We start from the raw sequence: 23685 nt of genomic DNA, 5'->3' as shown, positions 1-23685 counted from the left end.
ACCTTCTAAAGGACGGCAGTCTAGCACAGGGCCAGCATATGAACGCAGCACCACTCAAACTCTGGAAATTGAACTGCCAAATAACCTAATCTGCACATCTTTGGGGATTTGGAAGAAAAACCTACACAAACACGGAAAAAAGATCCCATCTTTACATGGAAAATGTGTGATTCAGACAAAATGCTGCATTTGTGATGTGGGAGCACTTAGTACTCTGCAAACTGTGAAACTCAAAAGTAACAATACAAGCAAAATATCTACTAATTAAGGCTGCTTAGCGCTTCATACGAGATAAAATGTAGAGCTGGCACCCGGATTAACAGAACATTGAACTTTTGTATATCAATGGGTCAAACTGAACCCAGGTCCAAGACATTAACGGCAACTTCATACTCGCACACAGGTTTCTTCTTTACAGGTTTTTAATTTACATACAGCGGCAGTATCATTACAAATTAAGAGGCCAAAAAAAAAAAAAAGACCAGTAAACAAAATGAACAAATCCGTTAAATCAAAACCAAAAAGGTTTCACAGCATTATACACACACAGGAGTCGTGTGGTCCAAAGGCATTAAGGATCGTGTGTGTCTCTCACCTTTCGTGGGGAACAGTTTCCATAATGCCACTTGCACCGCTGCATCCCCAGACGCCTTCTCACTGGCATCTGACCTGCTCCTGTCCCGCTGCCTTGGCCACAGACCTGCCCAGATCTTGTTTGCAACACCATACTTGCTGACAGCTATGCAAATGGAATGACCAGGGGGGTTGTTAAGAATAATGGGCTTCTGCCAGGGAGCTAGCTACAGTGCACAAACATTTTGAAATGACTAGAGTCTTGTCTCCATACATGTATGCCAAGAGTAGAGGACAGGGTATGTAAACTGTGCTGCTCAGAAAGGCATGTAAACTCAATCTTCTCAGAGCACTTGTCAACCTGTAAGCTTTGTTCCAACACCCTTTCACAAATACCCACAAGCCACCTATGCTCACAATTCACCACACCAACAGAGGACGAGCATGGTGTAGAGCAGGTGCTGGCCTTTGGATGCAGGTTCCACATTGCAGCCTGGTCCACTTTGCCAGAGTTCAAGCCCTCTTTCTGGCAAAGGAAGTCTTCTTCCTCAGGTGGTCAGTTGATGTAAATGCGGTGAAAGTCATTGGCCCCGAAGGCAGCATTGCATTTGGGACATTTACGCTGGCGAGTATCATAGCGGGTCTTCAGGCACTCATAACAGAAGACATGGAAACACTTGATGAGCACGGTTTCCTTGTCCCGTGTGTTACAGCAAGGGCACCTTAGCTTGGCCTGAAAGAAGAAAACAGATAGTCAGTATGCCTGCTTCGTTCTCCCCCTGACCACCAATTCCTCTGCCATGTTACAACAGAAAATGCAGCGCCAACCTTATATTGATTAATTTCCTCCTGCAAGATCTCGTCTGCATCTGTATACACCTCAACCTTCTTTTGCTTCTCTAGCCTCCTGCGTAGCCGGGAAAGGTCCTCCTAAAAGTAATAAGTCAGTGAGTCAAAGACAAGTACCACAGGGAATTGATTAATTTTTGAAAACACACAGATATCTGCCAACCTGAGCTTTTTTCAGGTTGAAGGACTCCTTTTCACGGGCCATGCGGTTGTCTGACACGGAGGACTGGATCTCCTTCAGCTTGCTTTGGGTGTGTTCCAGCTGCACCTTCAAGTCTTCAGCCAGCTGGGCTGCTTCTACTGCCTGAACGGGCATACAGAAAACCATACAGCTGATTTCACCGGAAAGATACAGCAACACCCCCCCAACAGAGGTAGAAAGACAGGCATTTTACCTTCCGCTTATTCAGCTCTAGACCTTGTGTCCGTAATGCCAGCTCTTTTTCAATGCCATTGAGGTTGTTCTGGAGGATCCCTTCCTTCTCTTCAAGTTTCTGGACTACTAAAAGCTGGGAATCCACCTGAGAAAAAGAATGCAGACTGCTTAGATCAGTGTTTCCCAACCTCGGTCCTGGGGACCCCCTGTGACGGCAGGTTTTTGTTCCAACCAGATTCCTAATCAGTGACAACACCACCTGATAGCACTGATTTCATTTAATTAGCTGGGATTATTTTTCTTTTATTCTACATTTAGAAAAGCACAGCAGCATGGTTTTTACATGTATAAGACATTTAGAAATATTTCTACGTTTGCTATAGATTTAAATGCTTAACTCTCTTGTTGATTGCATTATATTTTGCCCTTTCTCTGTGAAGTTTTTCTCCTTCATTGTATCGTATTAATGACAATTAAAAATGAGCAGAGCAGACACCCTGGCAAACAACACTAATTGGTCAAAGGCTGCAAGTACTTTAGCATCAGACCCACTAATTAGTAAATAATTGATTAATTAAACAATTAGAACACCTGGAAAAGTAGAATGTAAATCAAGATGAAAATATTTTTAAAAAGAAAAAAAATAGCTCATTCCCATATAAGTGCTTGGTACATTAGTCCAGGAGTCCAATTAAAAACAGAAGCTGGCTGGAACAAAAACCTGCAGCCACAGGGGGGGCCACAGGACCAAGGTTGGGAAACACTGGCTTAGACGTCATTTTAATATTAATGTCAAGTCCGGGAATACAGGTTTTCTTTCTGCCTTGCTACAAGAGGCCTGAATTACCTGTGTTTTGAGTGCCAGGACCTGGTCAGCTAATTCATCCTTCTCTTCTCTGAGCAACTTGTAGATCTGATTTGATTTAATTCTTTCACTCATCAGCTTGAAGTTGGCATCATCTTTCTCTCTGAGCTGTTGCATCAATCGGATGTTTTGCTCTTGCATGTCCTCAAAAGCCTGACCTGTGACATCCATCTCAGACAACAGAGCCTCCTCCTCCTGAATATAAGATGAGAGAAAATAATAACATATGCTGATAGGGACACAATAGCACAACTATGAGTGCTGCCTGGACCGCAGGCTCATAGAATAGTTTCCTCCTCTTGGTGCCCATGAAGTAGATTAAGCAGTTTGCAAAATTTTTCACATTATTTTACATAGTTTAGCTAGTATATTCATGTATACATGACATACGTCTTTACCAAGATGACTTATACCCTTAGGAGTTAAAGGTGTTAAAATATATTTTTCAGGAATGGAGCTCAGGAATGTTAAGTCAGAGTTCGCAACTGAACCAACAGCAATGACATTTATGGTTCACTGCAGTAACTATTTTTTAACATCACAACAAACCATTTTTTTAAGCTTGCATGCAAACTTCAAACAAAGCCCAAGCAAGGATCTGAATTCTGAAGATGAACTCTGAAGCTATTAGGCAGCAGCAGTAGCTGTAACCTCTGTGGCAACAGTGCACAATTGGCCTATTAATATTTGCCATATTGGAAGTGACATGGGAAGTAGCCCATAAACTGCTACCAGTGAGTAAAGGACCTAAAAGCTCTGGCATCAACTGCAATATCACAAGAGGCAACACTTACCGGACTCATTCAGGCCCAAGATAGACAAGCCTAATAAACATTATACTGCCAACTACTGTTATTATACACCTCAGACAGGTAAATGGGAAAACCCCATGCCCCCCTTCACCTTGTAATGCTACACATTTAGTTACAAGCATAGATGTCACTAGCTGAAAAACTGCACATACTGTACAATATCCACATGTGTGGGTGACAAGCAGATGAATTTACCAGAATGCAGGTAATGAAAATAGTGAGTGACAGACAGGCTTCAATGATAAATGTGTATAACCAGGCCACCAAAGTTAAATGTTGGATATTATACTGAAATAAGATCTGATGTGTGAATCTCCAACCAAAAGCTTAACACAGTCAAATAATGTCAAATGAATTTCTTCTTAAATACAATATTTACTACCTACGCCAATATTTACCTTCAATGTGCACGCTGAATTGGAACAGCTATACACATGTCTGAACACTTGGAGTTTGTGAATTACTGGGTCATGAATTTAAAAGAAAGTGGGGCCTGTGGGAAACGGAGCTTTATATTTGCTTATCAGTGTTTTGAGAGCAACAATCAACTTTTTCCAGGAAGGAGCGAAACCTTGAAGGGAAAATGCAAGAATGTGCCACTGAGTGTAGCCAAACACAAATGCCTTTGTTATGTATCTCCACTTAGCATCGTCATAATTCTGACCAATCAAGTCAAAGTACCTGCTTTGTGGCTGTGAGCTTCTTCTGCAGATGTTCAATCTGCTCCTCTGCTGCTTTGATCTTCCTCAGGGCATCCTCATCTGCCATCTTTTTACTCTCCTTGCGTTCCTTCTCTTCCATTTCTCTGATGCGTTGCCTTAGTTCTTCAGCCTGTGAACACAGAGTACACCAACATGTTCTCCATCATACCACTGAAACAACCAATACAGGCATATTGTAAATGGAATGATCAGTACCAAGAACAGCAAAATCAACTCGTTTTGAATTTGAAGTTCAGCCTCAATTTTAAATGGGCACCTTCTCAAAGTGGCTAGAATTCTTAATTGATTTTGTTAAGCTTGTATTTTAATTTGCCTATAATTGTTATTCAACATTTTGACTCGATCCTGGCTATCTGTGCAGGTTCAGCCATTTAAAAACATTGTTTAGCTGCAGCAGATGTCTGTCCTATCAACTCCTTCTGCCCAGAGCTATCCATTCTTCTATTATTTCTACTGCTTGATATGGCAGGACAGTTGGGACATAATTACTAAAATGTTAAATTGTACAATGTGCATGAATCCTCTTTAACACCTTTTTAATTCTTCCTTATAATGTCACAATTCTCATTTTACTGTGTTACAATTATTATATATTACACCAACATGAATTTTTTTGTCTAGACAATTAAAAGTGAGGCATGGAAGCAGAATTCTAGAAAAAACGCACCCTTCTATTTTATCTCTCATGTTATTTTGGATACACTGGCCCAAACAGAATCAAGGATCGTAGCTGAATGGTCAACTCTCTTCTGTAAAAACATATTCTTAAACTCTTTTCAAACGGAGCACTAAAACATCCATAGAAACACACTGGCAATAGAGTCACTGATTGTTTTCACTGTTCCCTTTGTTAATTTTGGTCATTTACAAAAAGAGTGAGGGTTATAAAGACCACAGCACTCTTGGAAGCCTTGGCTTGGGGTCCAAATAAAAGGGATCAGGTCTTTGCACAGTGGTGGGCACAATTGCTGTTGTAATTAGGGATGTTAATGATTAACCACTATTTGGTTAACTTGCATTAAGAGTTCAAATGGTTAATCTTACCTATTATACAATTTATTTAATCTGGGTTGAGAAATCTAACTGGCTTGCTGCATTGCAACATCTGAGAGAAACTTATTTTGAAACATGTTAATACTTGGACAAATGAGGACACTATTTGAGCTAATCACCAGATAATTTTAGACATCAGAATGGAATAGACACTTCCTGCGAAAATGAAGGGTACTAAACATATCTCAGTTTGGGAGCATTTTGAGTGAATGGTACTTAGCTAATAAACAATCCAGTACATCTACAGTATAATGAATTAACACATACAAAATAAGTAAAACACGAGGCTGGACTACAGTAACCTGCTCTATCAGTAGCACTGGCAAGAAAAAACTGTGGTGACCACTGATTAGAAAAGATTACACTGAGGGTGTGTACAATGGTATAAAAAGACATAATACCAGGCATTATGGATGATGGCAAAAATAGTTAACCAATTTTCTCAAAGGTACCACATTCCATGTATCCACTGTTACTAGCAGCATCAAAAAACATTCTACTGGAAAAACACTGATCTGAAAAACTTGCACTCAATAAAACAAAGGATTGCAATAGCCACTATTCCACTAGTGCCACTAGTGCCTTGCAGTAGACCTTGAGTAGCTTGTTTCACTTTTAGACTGCACATTGTAATCAATGATGGATTTAACATACCTCACACGCTTCTGGGACAAAGCTTGGAAACAATGAGGAATGACTTAACAATATTTATGTTACGTCCCAGTAAGGGCCGAGTGGTTTCTTGGATTTAGAACCCCTGCAGATTGATTTATTTATTTTTCTTTAGTTTTTTTCTTTCCTGCCGGCAATCTGACCTTATCATCATACTTCTCTTTAGAGACTTAGACTACACTATTATATATAAGGACTCAACTCTTCTATTAATTATATATGTGTGTTATGTAAGCTCATATTGATTTATTTTTATTACTTATTCATTATTATTATTCTTGCCCAATTTAACTTGTTTTTCTTTTCTTGTAACCATTTCTTTGATATCTTGTAAAGCACTTTGAGCTACCTTCTGTGTATGAAAACATGCTATAGAAATAAATGTTGTTATTAGAATGGTGGCGACAAGCTACGTGAGCACAGCTGCAGGACTGGTGCCATTAGATTGGGTGGCCTCAGCTGCTGGCCTGACAGTTAACAGGCTGCACACTTGACTGACCCTCACTTGCTCCTATTCCTTTAAAAAAAAAAGCATAAAGTATTTTTAGTAATGTAAAGATATAATCTGACACACTTTTAGTTAACATTAAAACAACTTCTTACATGCATTAGTGCATAAATTAAACATTTTGTGGGAACTTTATCCTTACTCTATTTCTCTCTTTAAAGATTAACATTTATAAAATTGATCAAAGAGGATCAACTATTAATAAGGAAATGTGATCTAAATTTGCATCCCTCGTTGCAATCATTTTTGAACCACCCCTAGAATTAGTACATGGATCCTTCACACAGTATTGTAAACTGGTAACTTGAATGATAACCTCTCCTAACTCCCACCTTTGACAGCCTCTGAACATAGTGAAATGTTTCAGATATTAGTGTCTCCCCCTGTAATAATGCCTATGCCCTGCCTACTCACTCACCTCTGCTTTGGATTTGCGCTCAGCTGCCATTAGCTGCACTTTATCCCTCTGTTCCTTGGGGGCTGACTTGTACATATCTAACAGAAGCTTCATCTCCTTTTGACTCTCCTGAGCTTTCCTGAAAGACAGCACATTAGTCAGCAACACTCAGGCTCTAGCATCTGAGGAGACAGGGATGGGAACAGGGAGGCAGCACCAAAGGTTTACAACTAAAAGGTTCTTATACTCACTTGAGCTCTACGCGCAGTTGTTTAAGAGCATCAGAGTCCTTCTTCTTTATCTCCTCACTTCTCTGTCGTTCACGTTCCTTTTCCCGCTCCCTCTCCCGTTCTTTCTCCTTTTCTCTTTCCCGCTCACGGTCTCTCTCTCTTTCCTTCTCTCTCTCCCGGTCTCTCTCTGCCTCCTTTTCTCTCTCTCGTGTGCGCTGCTGCGGCTGGTGATGCTGCTGTGGTGGTGGAGGCTTATCTGGTTCCTTCTTCACTTCAACTGGCATCACTACCACTTCCCCTTCCTCCTCCTTTTCTTTTTTGACTTCCATAGTGGCAACTGTCTCCTCCACTGGCTCCTTCTTAATCTCCTTCTTCAGTTCAGGAGTACCTGCTTCTTCTTCCTTCTTAATCTCCTCAAGTGGCACCAAACTAGTTGGGGTAGTTGAGGTGGGAGTGGTGCTGGTGCTGCTGGAGCTGGCTGTAACACTGGCAGGACCACTGTTTTGCTGTCGTAACTAAAAGTAAATAATAAATGAGTATCACATTCATATTTTGAAAAGGTTCAACCAGCATGTATGCACTGTTAGGCTCTAAGATTAATTTGGAACAGCAAAAACCTTGGGTAGAACATCTCCTTCTACAGAATTTACAGCCCTGGGATAACAAAGAGTTGTACTGATATATGCAAAGAAAGTAAAAATATGTTAATAATGGCAGGAACTCCTTATCTTTATTTTAAAATGGACTATTATGAATGTTATAGAACTTCACAATGGTAAGAGCCCCCACACAGTTACAGCATCCAATCACAAATATATTAAGAAACAACAGGAACTCCAAAATAATAAGATACACACCTGATAAAAGGTTATCACAATATTTGAAAATGTTAAGGATGAGCATCACCTTTGAGAAAAGCATTAAAGGTGTTAATTGTCCACATTTTTCTAAAAATATTGTTACTACTTTATCCTCCCTTTATCTGTTCACAGCCAAGTGAAAACTTCAATGAGTGAGCAACACCCTGGGGTTTTTCAGTTGAATTATTTTACTATGGCACTAGTACCAAGGTGTCATACTTATAACATTTTGGTGAATACTCAGACACCACTTAACTTAACTGAGTGTTTGTAACTCATCATGAGCAAGTTAATCTGTGGTGCCCAAAATTTAAAAATATATTGAAACATTTCTACTTGTAACACAACTCAGGATGATGCGTTAATACACAAAGGTATGATAAAAAAAAAATGAAGCTTAATTGTTTGCAATACTAGTATTAATAATTTTTAATGACATGATAACAACACACTGTCATTGTTTCAAACACCCAAAAATATCCCCATGTGTAAAAATCGTCATACGGCACCTTGTGCTGCTGCTGGCCGTGGGACACCTCAGAGGCAGCAGCAGGCCGGCCCCTCACCTTCATGATTTCAGCCTGCGTTTCCCGCAGCTTTCTCTTGTACCGCTGCACATCTCCCTTCAGTTGGTGGTTGTGATTCTGCAGGCTGCTAATCAGATGACGCATCTCTCGGTTTATAGGCCCTAAAATAAGAGAGGCATAAATGTGAAGTAAATCTAAAAAAAAAAAAAAAGTCTTGGCTAATTGTGCTGTATTGATTATGGACAACTGGCTCTCCCTAAACTCTAGCCCTAATACCTTGACAGCAGAGAGTGAGCAACATTCAAATCAGGCAGACATACCAGCTTGCTCATTGGCAGCGAGGTTCTGTTCAAACTCTATCCTCAGCATCTCATACTCTTTTCTCACTTGTGCCAAAGTGTCCTCCAACTGGATGACCTCTGTCCGGAGCTTCTTCTGTAGGTTCAGCTCATCACTCTGAAATTGTGTTGGAGCAGCATTATATATCACATCAGGTAGTGCCAGCTAAAACTCAGACAAGCAGCAGACTGCATTCTTACCTCCATGTGCTCAATTTGGCGCAGATGAGCATTCTTAGTAGTCAGTAGTAGGGCACGGGCCTCATCCAACTGTGTCTTCACTTGGAGACTCTCGTTGTACAGAAGGGAGAACTGAGACTGTAGGCATTTGTACTCTGGTGTTTCTTTAACTACCTCTTCAGGAATGTTTCTCAGGTCCATCTTCAAGTAAAGAATAAATAAGACACAAGGAGTGTAGGAAAAAAACAAAAGCATCATATTAGAGAACATTGGCTAAAAAGAAAGCTTCTGTTTTGAGACTTCCCAAGACAAATCACAGACACCATGATCCTTGTTTCCCAACTCCTCTACCACGGCCTGATCCCCTCACCTTTAGTTTCTCATTCTGTCGGACAGCTTCCTGGAGCTCCAGTTGCAGCTTTTCCAGTTCTGCCATACGACTGTTGGCCAATTCCTGATTCTGCTCCAGCTCATTATTAAGCATTTCAAACTGTTCAAAAGACATGCAGCAGTGATTTCAAACAGTTGACAAGGCATCTTCAATGAACAAAGAATTGTTAACGAGTTGGTCCAAAGACATTTGAAGAATATGCATTTCATAGCACAACAGGCTCCCATCAAATGGTGCAAATCAACTGTTATCATTTTGCCATTACTGGTTTTGAGATCTGAGCCAGTGTTGTTCAAACCCTTTGGATTTTTTAACTTAGATGCTCAACCCTAATTGATTTAAATGACTCACTGAGTTGGGATGTTACTTTTAAAATTAACATATTGTGTGCTTCTTGATTTTGCTTCGGTGCAAGATGGACTTTCTGTGCCACGTGTTAATTCACAAAACACAGTAATTACTGAAATACCTCTTTCTTAACAGTTAATGATTTTGTTTGAATCTCTTCACAGATGTACTATATATACATCTTGCTTTGTTATTATTCAGTATGTACATATACAGTCATATGAAAAAGTCTGGAAAGCCCTCTTAATTCTTTGGATTGTTGTTTATCTTTGGCTGAGCTTTCAAAGTAGCAACTTCCTTTTAATATCTGACATGCCTGATGGAAACAGTAGTATTTCAGCAGTGACATTAAGTTTATTGGATTAACAGAAAATATGCAATATGCATCATAGCAAAATTAGGCAGGTGCAGAAATGTGGGCACCCCAACAGAGATATGACATCAATACTTAGTTAAGCCTCTAGACGCTGTCCTCCTATAGCCTTTGATGAGTGTCTGAATTCTCGATGGAGGCATTTTTGACTATTTTTCCATACAAAATCTCTCCAGTTCAGTTAAATGTGATGGCTGCCGAGCATGGACAGTCTGCTTCAAATCATCATATAGACTTTCGATGATATTCAAGTCAGGGGACTGTGACGGCCATTCCAGAACATTGTACTTCTCCCTCTGCATGAAAGCCTTTGTAGATTTCGAACTGTGTTTTGGGTCATTGTCTTGTTGGAATATCCAACCCCTGTGTAATTTCAACTTTGTGACTGATGCTTCAGCATTATGCTGAAGAATTTGTTGATATTGGGTTGAATTCATGCGACCCTCGACTTTAACAAGGGCCCCAGTCCCTGAACTAGCCACACAGCCCCACGGCATGATGGGACCTCCACCAAATTTGACAGTAGGTAGCAGGTGTTTTTTTTTTGGAATGCAGTGTTCTTCTTCCACCATTGCAAAGCGCTTTTTGTTCTGACCAAATACCTTAATTTTTGTCTCATCAGTCCAAAGCACTTTGTTCCAAAATGAATCTGGCTTGTCTACATGAGCCTTTGCATACAACAAGTGACTCTGTTTGTGGCGTGAGTGCAGAAAGGGCTTCTTTCTCATCACCCTGCCATACAGATGTTCTTTGTACAAATTGCGCTGAATTGTAGAACGATGTACAGATACACCATCTGCAGCGAGATGTTCTTGCAGGTCTTTGGAGGTGATCTGTGGGTTGTGTGTAACCATTCTCACAATCCTGTGCATATGCCGCTCCTGTATTTTTCTTGGCCTGCCAGACCTGGGTTGGTTTAACAGCAACTGTGTCTGTGGCCTTCCATTTCCTGATTCCATTCCTCACAGTTGAAACTGACAGTTTAAACCTCTAAGATAGCTTTTTGTAGCCTTCCCCTAAACCATGAGACTAAACAATCTTTGTTTTCACATCTTTTGAGAGTTGCTTTGAGGATCCCATGCTGTCTGTCACGAGTCAAAGGGAAGGAAGCACAACTTGCAATTGACCACCTTAAATACCTTTTCCCATGATTGGACACACCTGTCTATTAAGTTCAAAGCTTAATGAGCTCAGCCAATCAATTTGGTGTTGCACGTAATCAGCACTGAGCAGTGACAGGCATTCAACTCAGCAAAATTACAAGGGGACCCACATTTTTGCACAGCCAGTTTTTCTCATTTTTATTTAAATTCATACAACTAAATACTGCTTCACTAAAAATCTTTGTTCGGAAAACACCGCAGTGCTAAGATGTTCCTTGGAAATAAGACATACCACTGTTATCTTTTTGTTGAAAGGAGAGTCAATTATTATGCAGGCTGAGGGGTTCCCAAACTTTTTCATATGACTGTAAAATGTTCTTAACATAAGTAATTTACATATTATGATTTTAATATCAGAATATTTTAATAATATTATAAAAATACTACCAGTATCATTACTACTGTTATTTGCCTTAGACTTTGGATCCCAGCTATATCCTGTTTTTGTTAATTATCCCTTGTTTAGTACATGCATGTGTATTTATTTAGGTTTTACCAACTACAGTATACACATAAGAATCTGTTAGTATATCTGGAATAATTCCTAACTGATTATGTTTTTTAAGCTATAGTGTGCTGCTTGCTATTTGACATTGCCCTTTGTTATAAGGACCTGACTGGTTCTGAAACACCTGGGAGAACTGGAGGTGAACTTCAGTTAATCCTTGAACTTTACTTCCAGGCAACACAGTGGCTATGGATTTCTCTTGTTGTTAGACTAACAAAGCACAATATAATAATTTCACCTGGATGACTGAGAATCTTCACAGACACAGCACAATATACAATGCATTACACCATCCCAATATTAACACTGCAGTAAAGAAAAATTATACAGCACAAAAGACGGATATACAAAACAATTTGACAATGTAGAATCACATTTTCATCCTGTAATATATCAAGTAAGTCTTTATAAAATAATTTAGACTAAATGAAGGAATTTAAAAATCTGAAAAAGCCAGAGATGAACTAGAGACTGTGATTAATAATAGTGAATATGGTAGGATAACAGTAGTGATCAAGAGAGAGGATGCTGGTCCTGAGTAGAGCAAAAGAGATATCAGGTGCTTTATTAGTGATATAGTCCTACAATTGATGAGGCCTGTTACTACTAAGTACTGCTTAAAATGGTGAATTGAAGCACTAACATGGAAACCTATGTTATACGTTTTAATGACCATGTCATGTTTTACCTTCCTTACACATTTTACTCCACTTGGAGGTTGTGTGACTGCTTAGTGAATGCATCTGAGTTTTGATTATTTGGGAATGGGGGTATTACAGGGTGCAATTATTGCATGACAATGCTGGTCTGATGTACAGTATAACAAAAAGATGAATGATTATGCCTGCACCTGAGTTTTGCTGAGGTACAGTTCTGATATTGTTTTACTTGTGTATCCATTTATGATAGTCTTTACTCATTGATGTATTCTCACTTTGGGCTTTGTCCTCTTTTTAAAATGTTTGCATTGTAGGAAATTGCAGCATAGGATTGATTATTGCATTAGACCATCCTCTTATGTAATGTGGATTTTCGTTTGAGCAAGTGTCCATTTCAGTATTTTTGATGGTATAGTTAGGATGTTCAAACCTAATCCATTTTGTTTTGAAACATGAAATTAAAAGGTAAAGATCACCTGCAACATTACTCTGAAATATCTAATACAAGAATGCAGCAACAAGCTGGGATCAGAAGCTTACAAAATGCACAAGTCAGAAAATCCCAGACACCGGCCATCAGTGTGATAATAGGTTAAGCTAGAAGGATGTTCAGCTACAGCCCAGAGAAAGCAGTCCACAAAAAGCAGAGCAGGCTGGAGCTAAACGTGTGGCAACATCTGCAGTAAAACAACCCTACAACTGAGAAAAAAATGATAAAGAAAAAGCCAGCCAAAATGCCAACCTCATCCATACCTTCTGTATATTAAGAGTGATCTGGCCTCCCTGAAGACCTCCAGAGCTCCCCGAGACATGATACCCAGAATTCAGCTATAAAAAGAAAAAAAAAGGTAAAAACAGGGAAATATGCACTTCTGCATCTTCAATAGTGTATAAACAGCTCCATAAAATGTATGTGGCAAGTCTATGATGGTCAGCTTCCTATGAAGGAATTCACTGGAATGGATGACTCTCCATATTTCATGTCTGAGATCCTTCAAAAGGAATTCAATAGATAGAAGATTTTATACCAGCTGGTTAGCATGCAAACATACCTTAGATACTTGTCGTCCATTTCCGAGTACCTGCAAATTTATGCCTTTTCTCCCTTCAATTTCCACAACTGAAAGCTTGGCAACACATTTAATCACATCAAATACACGTAATACTACAGATAAAGACAAATGATAACTAGGTAGAACAGACCAATTTTCTCAGGTGTGAAATGATCAATGTGTATTGGTAGTTTCTTATTAAGTCATCTTCAACTGGTTAGTTTTTCTTTAAGTACTCTCACTTAAGGAATCCTCCTGCCTCAAAATTTCAGTACAATGAATCTAACTTCTGACTATTGCTAAGTTTGTGCGGCATCATTCAACTTAAGGGCAACGTTGCAATATACTGTATAAATAACACGTGTTTTGTGTATTTTACTCACTGTGTCTCAACAATACGCAATATGTGCAGAAATATTTAATGTTTTATGGGAATAATTCACAGAGCACAGAAACATTGATAAAATAATGCTGAAAGTAGCCATATGTAACCGAAGGCCTTTCAACTGAGGACTTTGAAGAACTAATCTACCCAACCACCAAGGAGAGGAAGACGAAGTTGTAGAAAAAGTGTTAACAACAAAAGGCCTTGGAAAGTGTTTAAAACAAATAACGCTCTAAATGTTTTAAGTGAAAATTACCCAAATTTGCAGAGAAAGGTTATGGTAAAGCAATCTGGGCTAAATTCAATTAATCCACATAACATGGTTATAATATGAAAGAAAACAAAAGCCCAAAATAAACAATAGGTAAATGTTTCAAAAATTAATTTTGTTTGCTTAATTTAGAATAACTTTTAGTTTTCTTTCATTGTATACATGTATTATTTTCATAGTATATTAGTATTATTTGCTTCATTAAGAATACATTTTAGTTTTTGTTCATTACATACATGTATTATTTTCATAGTGTAAGGAAACACCCTTGTTATGTTCTTTTTAACTTTATATCTGAAAGTGAAGTTACTCATAAAGTACTTTCTCTGAACATATGTATTTCATTAAACAAGGTATTCCTGTATTTGAATTTTCCAAAATCTTTTTCTTCCAAAATGCACACCTTAGTTAAAAATGGAATCCATGCCATATGAAACTACTTTCATTTTGGTCAAGTGAAGATCCTTTTTATTCAGGAACTCTAAAACATCCCTCTGGGGAAAAGTGCTAATAATTAAAGAATGTACCAGATAAAGACAGGCTTGGCTAGTAAAACAATAAGGTGTTTATGATCTGGTAACCACAAAATTAAAACAAGAATGAATCTCTCTTATTTTTATTCAGCACCTTTCACATTCTTCACCCTATTATAAGACTGAACACTGGACTGCCTCAGTATTTTCTTTTATAATTATCACACCTGCAAATATGGTAGACTTCTTTGTTTTGCAAAACACTTTATGCTGTTGATTAGGAAAATTGCTATATAAAATAAAGTAGGATTGATTTAACACTGGATCAGATGGGGTTAACAAGGTTCATATGATTAATAGAGGCCAAAAACCAAGAGCCTTTTTCATAGGGGGTGTTATTGGAGTGGAGTGTAAGGCATCAACGGTGAAGATCCAGTCTCCAGTATAACTGATGCTGATAGGTATCTCAGCTATTCAGACACTCACCTGCTCCAGGGCCTCAGCCAAGTGCTTATTTAGCTTCTGTTCTCTTTTGCGTAGCTTCTCTATGTCCCACTGTAGGTCCTCAATGGTTGTTTCCATTTCAGACACTTTAGTCTCTGATGATGTAACTTTGTCCACTAGCTCATTATACTAAGGAGAAGCCAAATAAAAAAAAATAGATGGATCAATCCATGCAGCACTGCAATCCTCAATACAGACACATCCTACTCACCTCCAGGGATATCCTGTGGTGTTTTTCCTGCAGCTGAGTGGCCAGATCTTGCAGGCGTCGGTTTTCCTCCATTAGATTCTTGCTCAAAGTTAAGGTCTGCTTATTTGCATCATCTGCACCCACTGTATACAAACAAAATTTGGTTAATGGGCATGGGTGGGAATACAAAATGGATGCTCCTTCACATAATTTCCTGGATTTACCTGCCCTCTGGATCTTTAAACACAAGGCCTCGATCCTCCTGTGCAGTCGGTCAAACACTTTAACAATCCTTGACACAGCCCTCTTTGAGAATTCCATGCGTTCCTGGAGCTGTAGTTCAATTTCTTCATTGCTGCTGCTGGCCAAAGTAGCCAGGAAAGACAAAGCTGGCTCATTTAGTTCCACAGTTGGGGAAACAGGAGGTGCTGGGGAAAGGAGTGAGGGTTGGGTTTAGTTCAGCACAACTAGTTCAATAAATAGTACAATTTGCAATAAGCTACACCCGGTAAGTGATGTTTACCTTCTGTGCTTTCTGGAGCGGCTACATCCTCACTCCTTTCTTCTGACTCACTTTGGCCATCCAGAGCCTCAGGTGGTGGCTCAGGGATTTCTTGAGCTGACTTTGTCTCCTCAGCAGCTTGGACTTGTGGCTGATTGCTAGACTCTTCTGTATCATACCGTCGTAGCAAAACCTTAACATTCTCATCCAGCTGAACAGAAAAAATTAACATACAGTAAGTATGCCATCAAATGACACCAAACACTGCAAATCTGTTATGGAGACAACAGGAAAAAGGCTAAACACCAAGCACACTGTTCAGGGGCAGGGTAAACCCTACAAATATAGTGTCAGCATAATAAAGAAATCACCCATCGTGGCATGAAGACACATACCTGCCTCCAGTATCTGTTCACGATAAGAAGTGTGGCATCATCTGTTGCCTGCCTTTTTTCTAGCTTCTCAATACGTTCTCTCAGCTCATCCTCAATGGCTTGCCGCTGCTCCAACCGTTCTGCTAGCTTCTTGTTTTTGAACTGCAGCACTTTCAAGTCCATTTCTTCCTGAGAAGAGGGGTGAAACGTGTTTAGAAAAACGAGAGAGTTGAGCAATACAGTGCTGAATGGCAATAGGTGCACCTTATACTCACTGTGGATGAGATACCTCCCAATCGAATGGGTTCAATCAAGGTAGTAGTTGTTTTTTCTTCTCTCTTGCCTTTCTTCTCGGGGGGGCCAGAGGGGCTGTCCCCAGCGGCAGCACGCTTTCCTCCTCCCGCCCCCGACATAGCACCTCTAACAAAGTTGACGCCACCCTGTGTAGCTTCTGAGAGCCAAGCTCCTCTGGGCACCAAAATGCTCTTTCACTAGCAAGGTGGCTAAAACAGAGACAGAGAAAATGAGTACTATTAAAGAATCCATGAAGAATTAAAAGCAGGGAGTTAAGATTAATGCTCCTCCGCATCGAGAGGAATGAGATGAGGTGGCTCGGGCATCTGATCAGGATGCCTCCTGGACGCCTCCCTGGTGAGGTGTTCCAGGCACGTCCAACCGGGAGGAGGCCCCGGGGAAGACCCAGGACACGCTGGAGGGACTGTGTCTCCCGGCTGGCCAGGGAACGCGTTGGGATTCTCCCGGAAGAGCTGGAAGAAGTGGCCGGGGAGAGGGAAGTCTGGGCCTCTCTGCTTAAGCTGACCGCGACCCGACCTTGGATAAGCGGAAGAGGATGGATGGATGGAGTTAAGATTTAACATAAAGCACATGACAGAGTCCCATAATAGAAGCAGATCTATGAGAAAAATATTGTTTGGATAACCAGTAAACAGTAGTCGTGTTTTATTAGCTCCAAAATTGAGAAGGGATGGATATCTTACACATGAAAAAATAGATGTCAAAGATGCCAACAAATGAGGTTCAGTTACATTTCTGAAATAAGGACCCTAAATAAGTCATAAGCCTAACTCAGCAATTTAACTTAGAATGTTTACAGCAGACTTCAGCTTTGTCTAATTATGCAATTTGTTTTCTAATTTTCTATCACATCACCAATATCATTACTTCTCTAAAAAAAGATATCAGTTCTTGTAGTATGTGAAACAACTGTTTCTGGTTGAGGAGTGGACTGACTAATTGGCCGTGCTGTGCTCTCTACTGTGAGTGCTACTTTTACTCTTGTTTCAAAAAAGCACAGAATTCTGGTGTTTAAAGAAGTATTTATGTAGAAAATTATCTTTAGCTGTTTGCTGGCCTGGCCCCTAACAAGTAAACACTTGACCTACTGATGTGCAGTGGGTGTAGTCTGCATATTTTTTTAATGATACCGCAGCCTGTCCTTTTTCACCTCAAAACTATCCAATTCTACACTTATACTGGTGTTGAATTATTTAAACTGAAATAGCAACACGTCTGTTTTGGTCTGGTCTGTTTTTCTTAGCACTGACTGGTAGTAAGGCTCTCACCTTTTATATACAGTGATCCCTCGCTATATCGTGCTTTGACTTTCGCGGCTTCACTCCATCGCGGATTTTAAATGTATGCATATCTAAATATATATCACGGATTTTTCGCTGGTTCGCAGATTTCTGTGGACAATGGGTCTTTTAATTTATGGTACATGCTTCCTCAGTTTGTTTGCCCAGTTGATTTCATACAAGGGATGCTATTGGCAGATGGCTGAGAAGCTGCCCAATCAGAGCACGTATTACGTATTAAATAAAACTCCTCGATGATATACGATATGCTTCTTGCGCGGTGCTTCGCACACTTCAAAGCTCTAACAGCCCATATTGATTTTTGATTGTTTGCTTTTCTCGTTCTCTCTCACTCTCTCTGACGTTCTCTGCTCCTGACGGAGAGGGTGTGAGCAGAGGGGCTGTTTGCACAGAGGCTGTTTGCTTAGAAGATACGGGCACTCCTCTAAAAAATGCTGAAAAGACTACCTTCACATTGATCCCTTCATTGCAGCGGCTTTATCGTGGTGCTTCATTTACTTAAAAGCCCAACAGCCCTATTGATTTTTGTTTACTTTTCTCTCTCTCTCTCTCTCTCTCTGACATTCTCTGCTCCTGACGCTCACCCCTTTGAAGAGGAAGATATGTTTGCATTCTTTTAATTGTGAGAAAGAACTGTCATCTCTGTCTTGTCATGTTTAAACTTTTGACTAAAGGGTGTTATTTCATGTCTAGAGGGCTCTAATAATGTTAACAAATGTATTTAGAAGGTCGTAAACAGGTTTTCTATGCTATAACTGCGAAAATATTAGATTTATAAATAAAGAACCCTACTTTGTGGAAATTCATTTATCTGTCTGGAGCGGATTAACCGCGATAAACGAGGGTTTACTGTATAACTGTGCGGAGAATATTTATAACAGTGTGGGAGAGTTTCTAAGGGCTTAAAATATATAAAAATAACCATACAAACATATAGTTTCTACTTCGCGGATTTTCAACTATCGCGGGGGGTTCTGGAACGCAACCCCCACGATCAAGGAGGGATTACTGTAGTATTTAAATCTTTATGTCTGTATTTTGTCAGAGGAGGACAGTGTCAGTGTCACATAAAAGACGCCAGCATCCCATTGTTTGATTTTTCGATTTTTGGGGACCTAGTCATCAGCAAAAGGAGATAATATTTACTTACTAAAATAATCAAGTTTAACGTTAGAGAAGACTGCACAATTCTGGCAAGGCCCCATAACCATTTTCATGTCAGAAACACCACTGCTGAGGTTTTATTTTTGTGAGCTTTGTCAAATCAAATTCCACATCACTGTTATTGTTATGGTAATAAAGTGTCTTAAATGCCACTGCATGCATAAAATTAAAAACAAATTACCTCTAATGTAGGAAATTTTAACCAATTTGAATTAATATGAAATTTCACACAGAGAAGTCACAATAAATTGTATAAACAGAGCGGTAAGGGAGAAACATATTGTGTCAAGATTTTTGGAAGATATCATTACAATTCTGTTATACAGCACTTTCCAATTAATGTTCACAGACCAGAAGAGAGAAAAACTGCAACACAATTTTCCCATCATGCCTCAACATGACATCCTAGTGAGCCATATCCACTACATACTACTGCCTTTACATTGCTAAATCTTCCCTGACTAGTGTATGACTGGTACTAAAATTCTGATATTATCATTACCAGCTTTCGGATCCCAGCATTGGTACTAAAACGGTTCTGAAGCAAATAACTCCGAACCCGGTCTTACTACCGCCTCCCTGGTGTGCCCCCACCATTGGATCAGAATATGCACTGACTCCCTTTTGATAGCCAGATCATGTCCAAGAATTAAGGAGTGTTGGTGGTTGTCCCCCATGAAGTCACAATGGTGTTGAAGCCTGTGGTTTTATGTCATGAAGTCTGCAAAGCAGAAGTTTCTCCACATCTACGCTGTATCGAGGCTGGGTTTGGAAGAAAGCTGATGTCATTTCTGGTACTAAATACTTCCAGTAGCAATATTCCAGAAATGTTGGTTATCATACCTTTTAAAATGTGGGTTTTTCAGTACCAGTATAACAGTGGTACAATTCCCACCAGTCAGTAATTAAATGACAGATAACCTGCACCAACCTGTTGGCTACCAGGTCTGATCCATTATTCCAAATGAGTTACATTTTTATCTAACTTTATCAATCTCTGTCATTTCTATCTTAAATTTCCACAATTGTCTTATCATTTCTTCTAAAGCATTTCTCTGCACTCAGACACACACACGTCTGGCTTAACAGGTTCTTTCCCCCATCATTCTAGTGTATTCCACCATATTAAACTAACAAAAGAAATGACATAAGAAAGGAGAACCACAAGACTGTCTGGTATTAATACAATAATAGTGGTAGTCTTCATTTTTAAGTTGTTTCGAACAGTCATTGGTGGAGTTTTGTTTCCTTCCTCTCTCTTGCCGAATGCTCTGTTTTTTGTGTATATCTGACTTTTGTAGAGATTCACTACCTTATGTATGGTGGCCTCTTCCAATTCTCTAACCAACTAATAACATAAAGAAAAGTCAAACACTGTAAAGTATGAAAATCTAATATGGGTATTTGCCACAAACAGCTTAGAGATGCAGCAACATATTTTATATGCACACGACTGTAACAGATTTAAGGAGAATTATGGAATATATTCAGTTAAGAGACAAACGTTAACGAGTTTGACAAAAGCAGAACGTCACATAAATTTAGCACTCTTATAATAATGCATGCTTTTGCCTAGTGCACGTGTATCAGCACTCTGCCAAACAAATTCAAAACACTAAGTGAATTCAACTTGCGGGTAAATATACATGCAACCAAGTGCATCTCAGGACTTAAGGTTATGTCCTATTGTGACATGCTTAGTCTCAAGCAGAGGAGACTGTGTGAGGACATAATCAAGGTATTTAAAACCCTCAAAGCATGTATACAGTAGATTTGGCAGAATTCTTTCAACTGAAGGGTGAACCATGTAGTCAAGGAGATCAGTGGAAACTAAAGGGAAGTGCATTTAGGACTGAAGCCCGGAAACACGTCTCTGCATAAAGACTTGTGGGAATCTTTAACAAACTACCAAGACGTGGAGTTTTAACAGAAACTTTGACAATCTTTAAGAAGAATATGGATGGGATATTGGGACATCTTAAATATTAGCTAAACAAACGGATTTGATGGAGACTGAATGGTCTCCTCTCGTCTGTCAAATTTCTTATATTCTATGTCCTACCTTTATGCCCACCTTCTCTTTCTATATGTTACCTGCTCTTTCCTGTTTAGTTGCACACCTAATGATGGCAATACAGTCGCAAACATTGAATCTTTAAGCTTCTCACCTTTACAGCAAGGATATAATGCCTAAATATGTAATTTATATCTCCACGTTTTCACAAAACCTAAATTGAGGGGCGCTCATCTTTTCTCTGCAGCACCCTCACCAGATTTAACGGTGGCACAATCACAGCCCGTATGTTTTAAAATTCTCGGTGTTTATTCCTTTCAGCTGGAATACCGGGTGCCACTTTGGGAAGGTCACCATCTGTACTCTTGACGCCAATGACCCTATAATATACCTATCCTTGCTATACGTGAACACAAGCTAGCTTGGCCGCTGGCATGGGCACAAGTGGGCTACACCTACTGTCAGTTTAATTCAGCTCTACCGGGGATGCCCTTGTGAAGTACAACTGACAAAGTGCACTTGTCGTACTGTATATTAGACGAATTCCACTTCCATCCCTTACTTTCTCTTGCAGTCCGACACTTATTGCCCTACTGATGCAGTTAATACCTCAGTTTTTATTCCTTAAGATGATGGCATTATGGCAAATATGAGGCAGGTTTAGCTCGTTTTAATTACCTAAAGTCGTTTTAGCATAAGTGATTATCATCCGCACTGACGGTCATTTGTGAGATGAATGTACCTTTTGCAGTTAGCTATGGTTATTACCTTTACTACCTAGACACCCCGCCGGCTGAGGAGCGCATCCCCTTGGCCGCTTTGCGCTACCGTCTGGGCTTCCTCGGTAGTCCGCCTCAAAGCTGCCGGGCCTACTTAAGCCCTTGCTAACTCGCAGGCATTTCAGGCGCCTTGTGAATTACCTAGCACTGCCGAGAATGCAAGCGATGGTCGATCTCAACAGGAATTTTAAGCATTTTAAGTGAAGTAACCAAAAAAGTGGCCATACAAACCTGCACCGCAGGATAATCAAAAGCAACAGCCATCGACGTCCAACCTATACCCGGAACTGAACCGTCGCAGAGCGGAAGAGCCCAAGACAGGAAGTTAGCAAGGCGGAAGTGGCCGTAGTCAAGGAAACCTGGCGGCAAAAAGCTGACGATGAAAGAGCGATATGGGGATAAGGTTGGAATGCTACAGAGAATGGCAGGGAATAAATTGGGTCACGGATAACACAAATCTTATAAGGGACGTAGAATGGGTGAGATTTACATTATAGGTGATCCACTTTCGGGGTTTGTATTCAAATCAATGTAGTGACAATTAAGAAATAAGATGAATAACTACATTTTCAGATATTAAGTTGAGTGAGAATGTATTGTCATGCACAGCAGACAGTCAGTCGATACACAAATTAATCACAAAACTATACTTTTAACGTGCTAATAATTGTCAATAAACAATAGATAAGAAGTAGAAAAATCCCTAAATAAATACAGCAGTGCAATGTAAGCATATATAGTGCAAATTCTATGAGTGTTATGTAAAAATTTAAAACTATGTAATATAGATTTCATAATTCAAAAGGTAAATGGAACAGATAAATTAGTGACTGGAGCTTCAGTGTGTGCTAGTAAAGTCAGATATTGTGAGGGAAAGAGGTATTGGACAGGAACCATTAACAAGTCTAATTGGCTGTGGTCTTGTGGTCCTCGATTTCACACTCCTATAGCATAAGCCTGAAGTTCAGAGTGTGAGTAGATGTATCAGGGTTGGGTCCTGGCCTTCATAATGCTGTGGGCCCCCTGATAACTCTAGCAAGGTAAATGTCCTCCAGAGATGGAAAAGAAATGGTCTGGGCATTCCTGACCACCTGCGCTAGGGCTTGGCAGCCCTGTGCAGATCAGTTACCAGACAAGACTGTGATGGCATTGGTAAGAATGCTGTCAATATTAGAAGCCCTGTAAAAACCACCAAAGATTCTGGCTACCATGCCAAATTTCTTTAGCTTTCTCAGGAAGTACAAACACTCTTGAAATTTCTCACCTAATTTAATAGTGTTGTGAGACCAGGTAAGATCCTCACTAATACAAGCGCAGAGAAATGTAAAGGTTTTCACTCTTCCCATCTCCAGCACACTGATGTACAATGTGGTGTGTGCTGCGCCCAACTTTTCCATGGGTTTACACACACCAGAATTACAAAAACATCTGACTTGGCAGTCACAGTCACACCAAGGCATGTCAGACTTCAATATTGTAAAACGAGGTGATCTCTTTAATCTCTTCTGCCTAATTTTCTTATGAGTATGAAATATTCCATATATTATTAACAAAGTGGGTTTTTTTGTCACTGTTATATTATTGAAGTGCAGAAATATTTCCATGTCTAATAATTTTACCTTCAGTTTTGCTTTCCTAGTTAAAAATCATCAGCCATTAAAAGAGTCCTAAAAACAATTATAAAATAAGTGTTAGTATTAATATGCTGTATCAGACAAATGACATGCACTGCAAACTAACATTTCTGTTTTTTTGTTTTTTTTTACTTCTACAGTTAAATTGTTCAAAGAAAAACTTGAGAGGTTTTAGTGTAGAGTGCTGTTTCATCAATCTAAGCACATTACCTTGGCCAAACATAAGTGAAGTAAAAGCAAAGAGGACTCAAAAGTATGCCACTGTATAGTGAAGCTATAGCTGCTGACGAAGATATAATGATGTGATCAACTGCTTTGATGAC

General features: G+C 39.6%; 2 protein-coding genes across 3 annotated transcripts in view; one reads left to right on the top strand and one right to left on the bottom strand.

The window, feature by feature from the left end:
- Positions 1 to 23685, top strand: part of ccdc189 (coiled-coil domain containing 189) — a 76847-nt gene that overhangs the window by 41761 nt on the left and 11401 nt on the right. The window lies entirely within an intron of this gene.
- LOC120536635 (E3 ubiquitin-protein ligase BRE1B-like) lies at positions 525 to 22041 on the bottom strand. Of its 2 annotated transcripts, none has more exons than XM_039765055.1 (20): positions 21960 to 22041; positions 16431 to 16658; positions 16177 to 16344; positions 15803 to 15992; positions 15504 to 15707; positions 15301 to 15422; positions 15072 to 15218; positions 13158 to 13232; positions 9333 to 9452; positions 8984 to 9163; positions 8765 to 8900; positions 8427 to 8605; positions 7079 to 7572; positions 6849 to 6966; positions 4157 to 4306; positions 2646 to 2858; positions 1818 to 1943; positions 1586 to 1726; positions 1402 to 1503; positions 525 to 1306 (listed from the first exon to the last, which is right to left on the bottom strand). In XM_039765055.1, exons 2-20 carry the CDS (start codon positions 16566 to 16568, stop codon positions 1130 to 1132), a joined length of 3180 nt encoding a protein of 1059 aa, XP_039620989.1. In that variant the 5' UTR covers positions 16569 to 16658; positions 21960 to 22041; the 3' UTR covers positions 525 to 1129. The 2 variants fall into 2 exon arrangements, with proteins under 2 accessions (XP_039620989.1, XP_039620990.1); XM_039765056.1 differs by having other exon boundaries at positions 8484 to 8605.

This window comes from Polypterus senegalus, chromosome 10 (genome assembly GCF_016835505.1).
Source record: "Polypterus senegalus isolate Bchr_013 chromosome 10, ASM1683550v1, whole genome shotgun sequence".
NCBI lineage: Eukaryota > Metazoa > Chordata > Cladistia > Polypteriformes > Polypteridae > Polypterus > Polypterus senegalus.
This window is presented reverse-complemented; position numbering and strand designations above follow the sequence as displayed.

What these genes read in the sequence shown, in the direction of transcription:
- LOC120536635 (XM_039765055.1), bottom strand. Translation starts at nt 16,568, where the DNA reads ATGTCGGGGGCGGGAGGAGGAAAGCGTGCTGCCGCTGGGGACAGCCCC. An exon ending in TAGAGCTGAATAAGCGGAAG is followed by an intron (nt 1,727 to 1,817) that starts GTAAAATGCCTG and finishes ATGCCCGTTCAG; the next exon opens with GCAGTAGAAGCAGCCCAGCT. An exon ending in TCAACCTGAAAAAAGCTCAG is followed by an intron (nt 1,504 to 1,585) that starts GTTGGCAGATAT and finishes TATTACTTTTAG; the next exon opens with GAGGACCTTTCCCGGCTACG.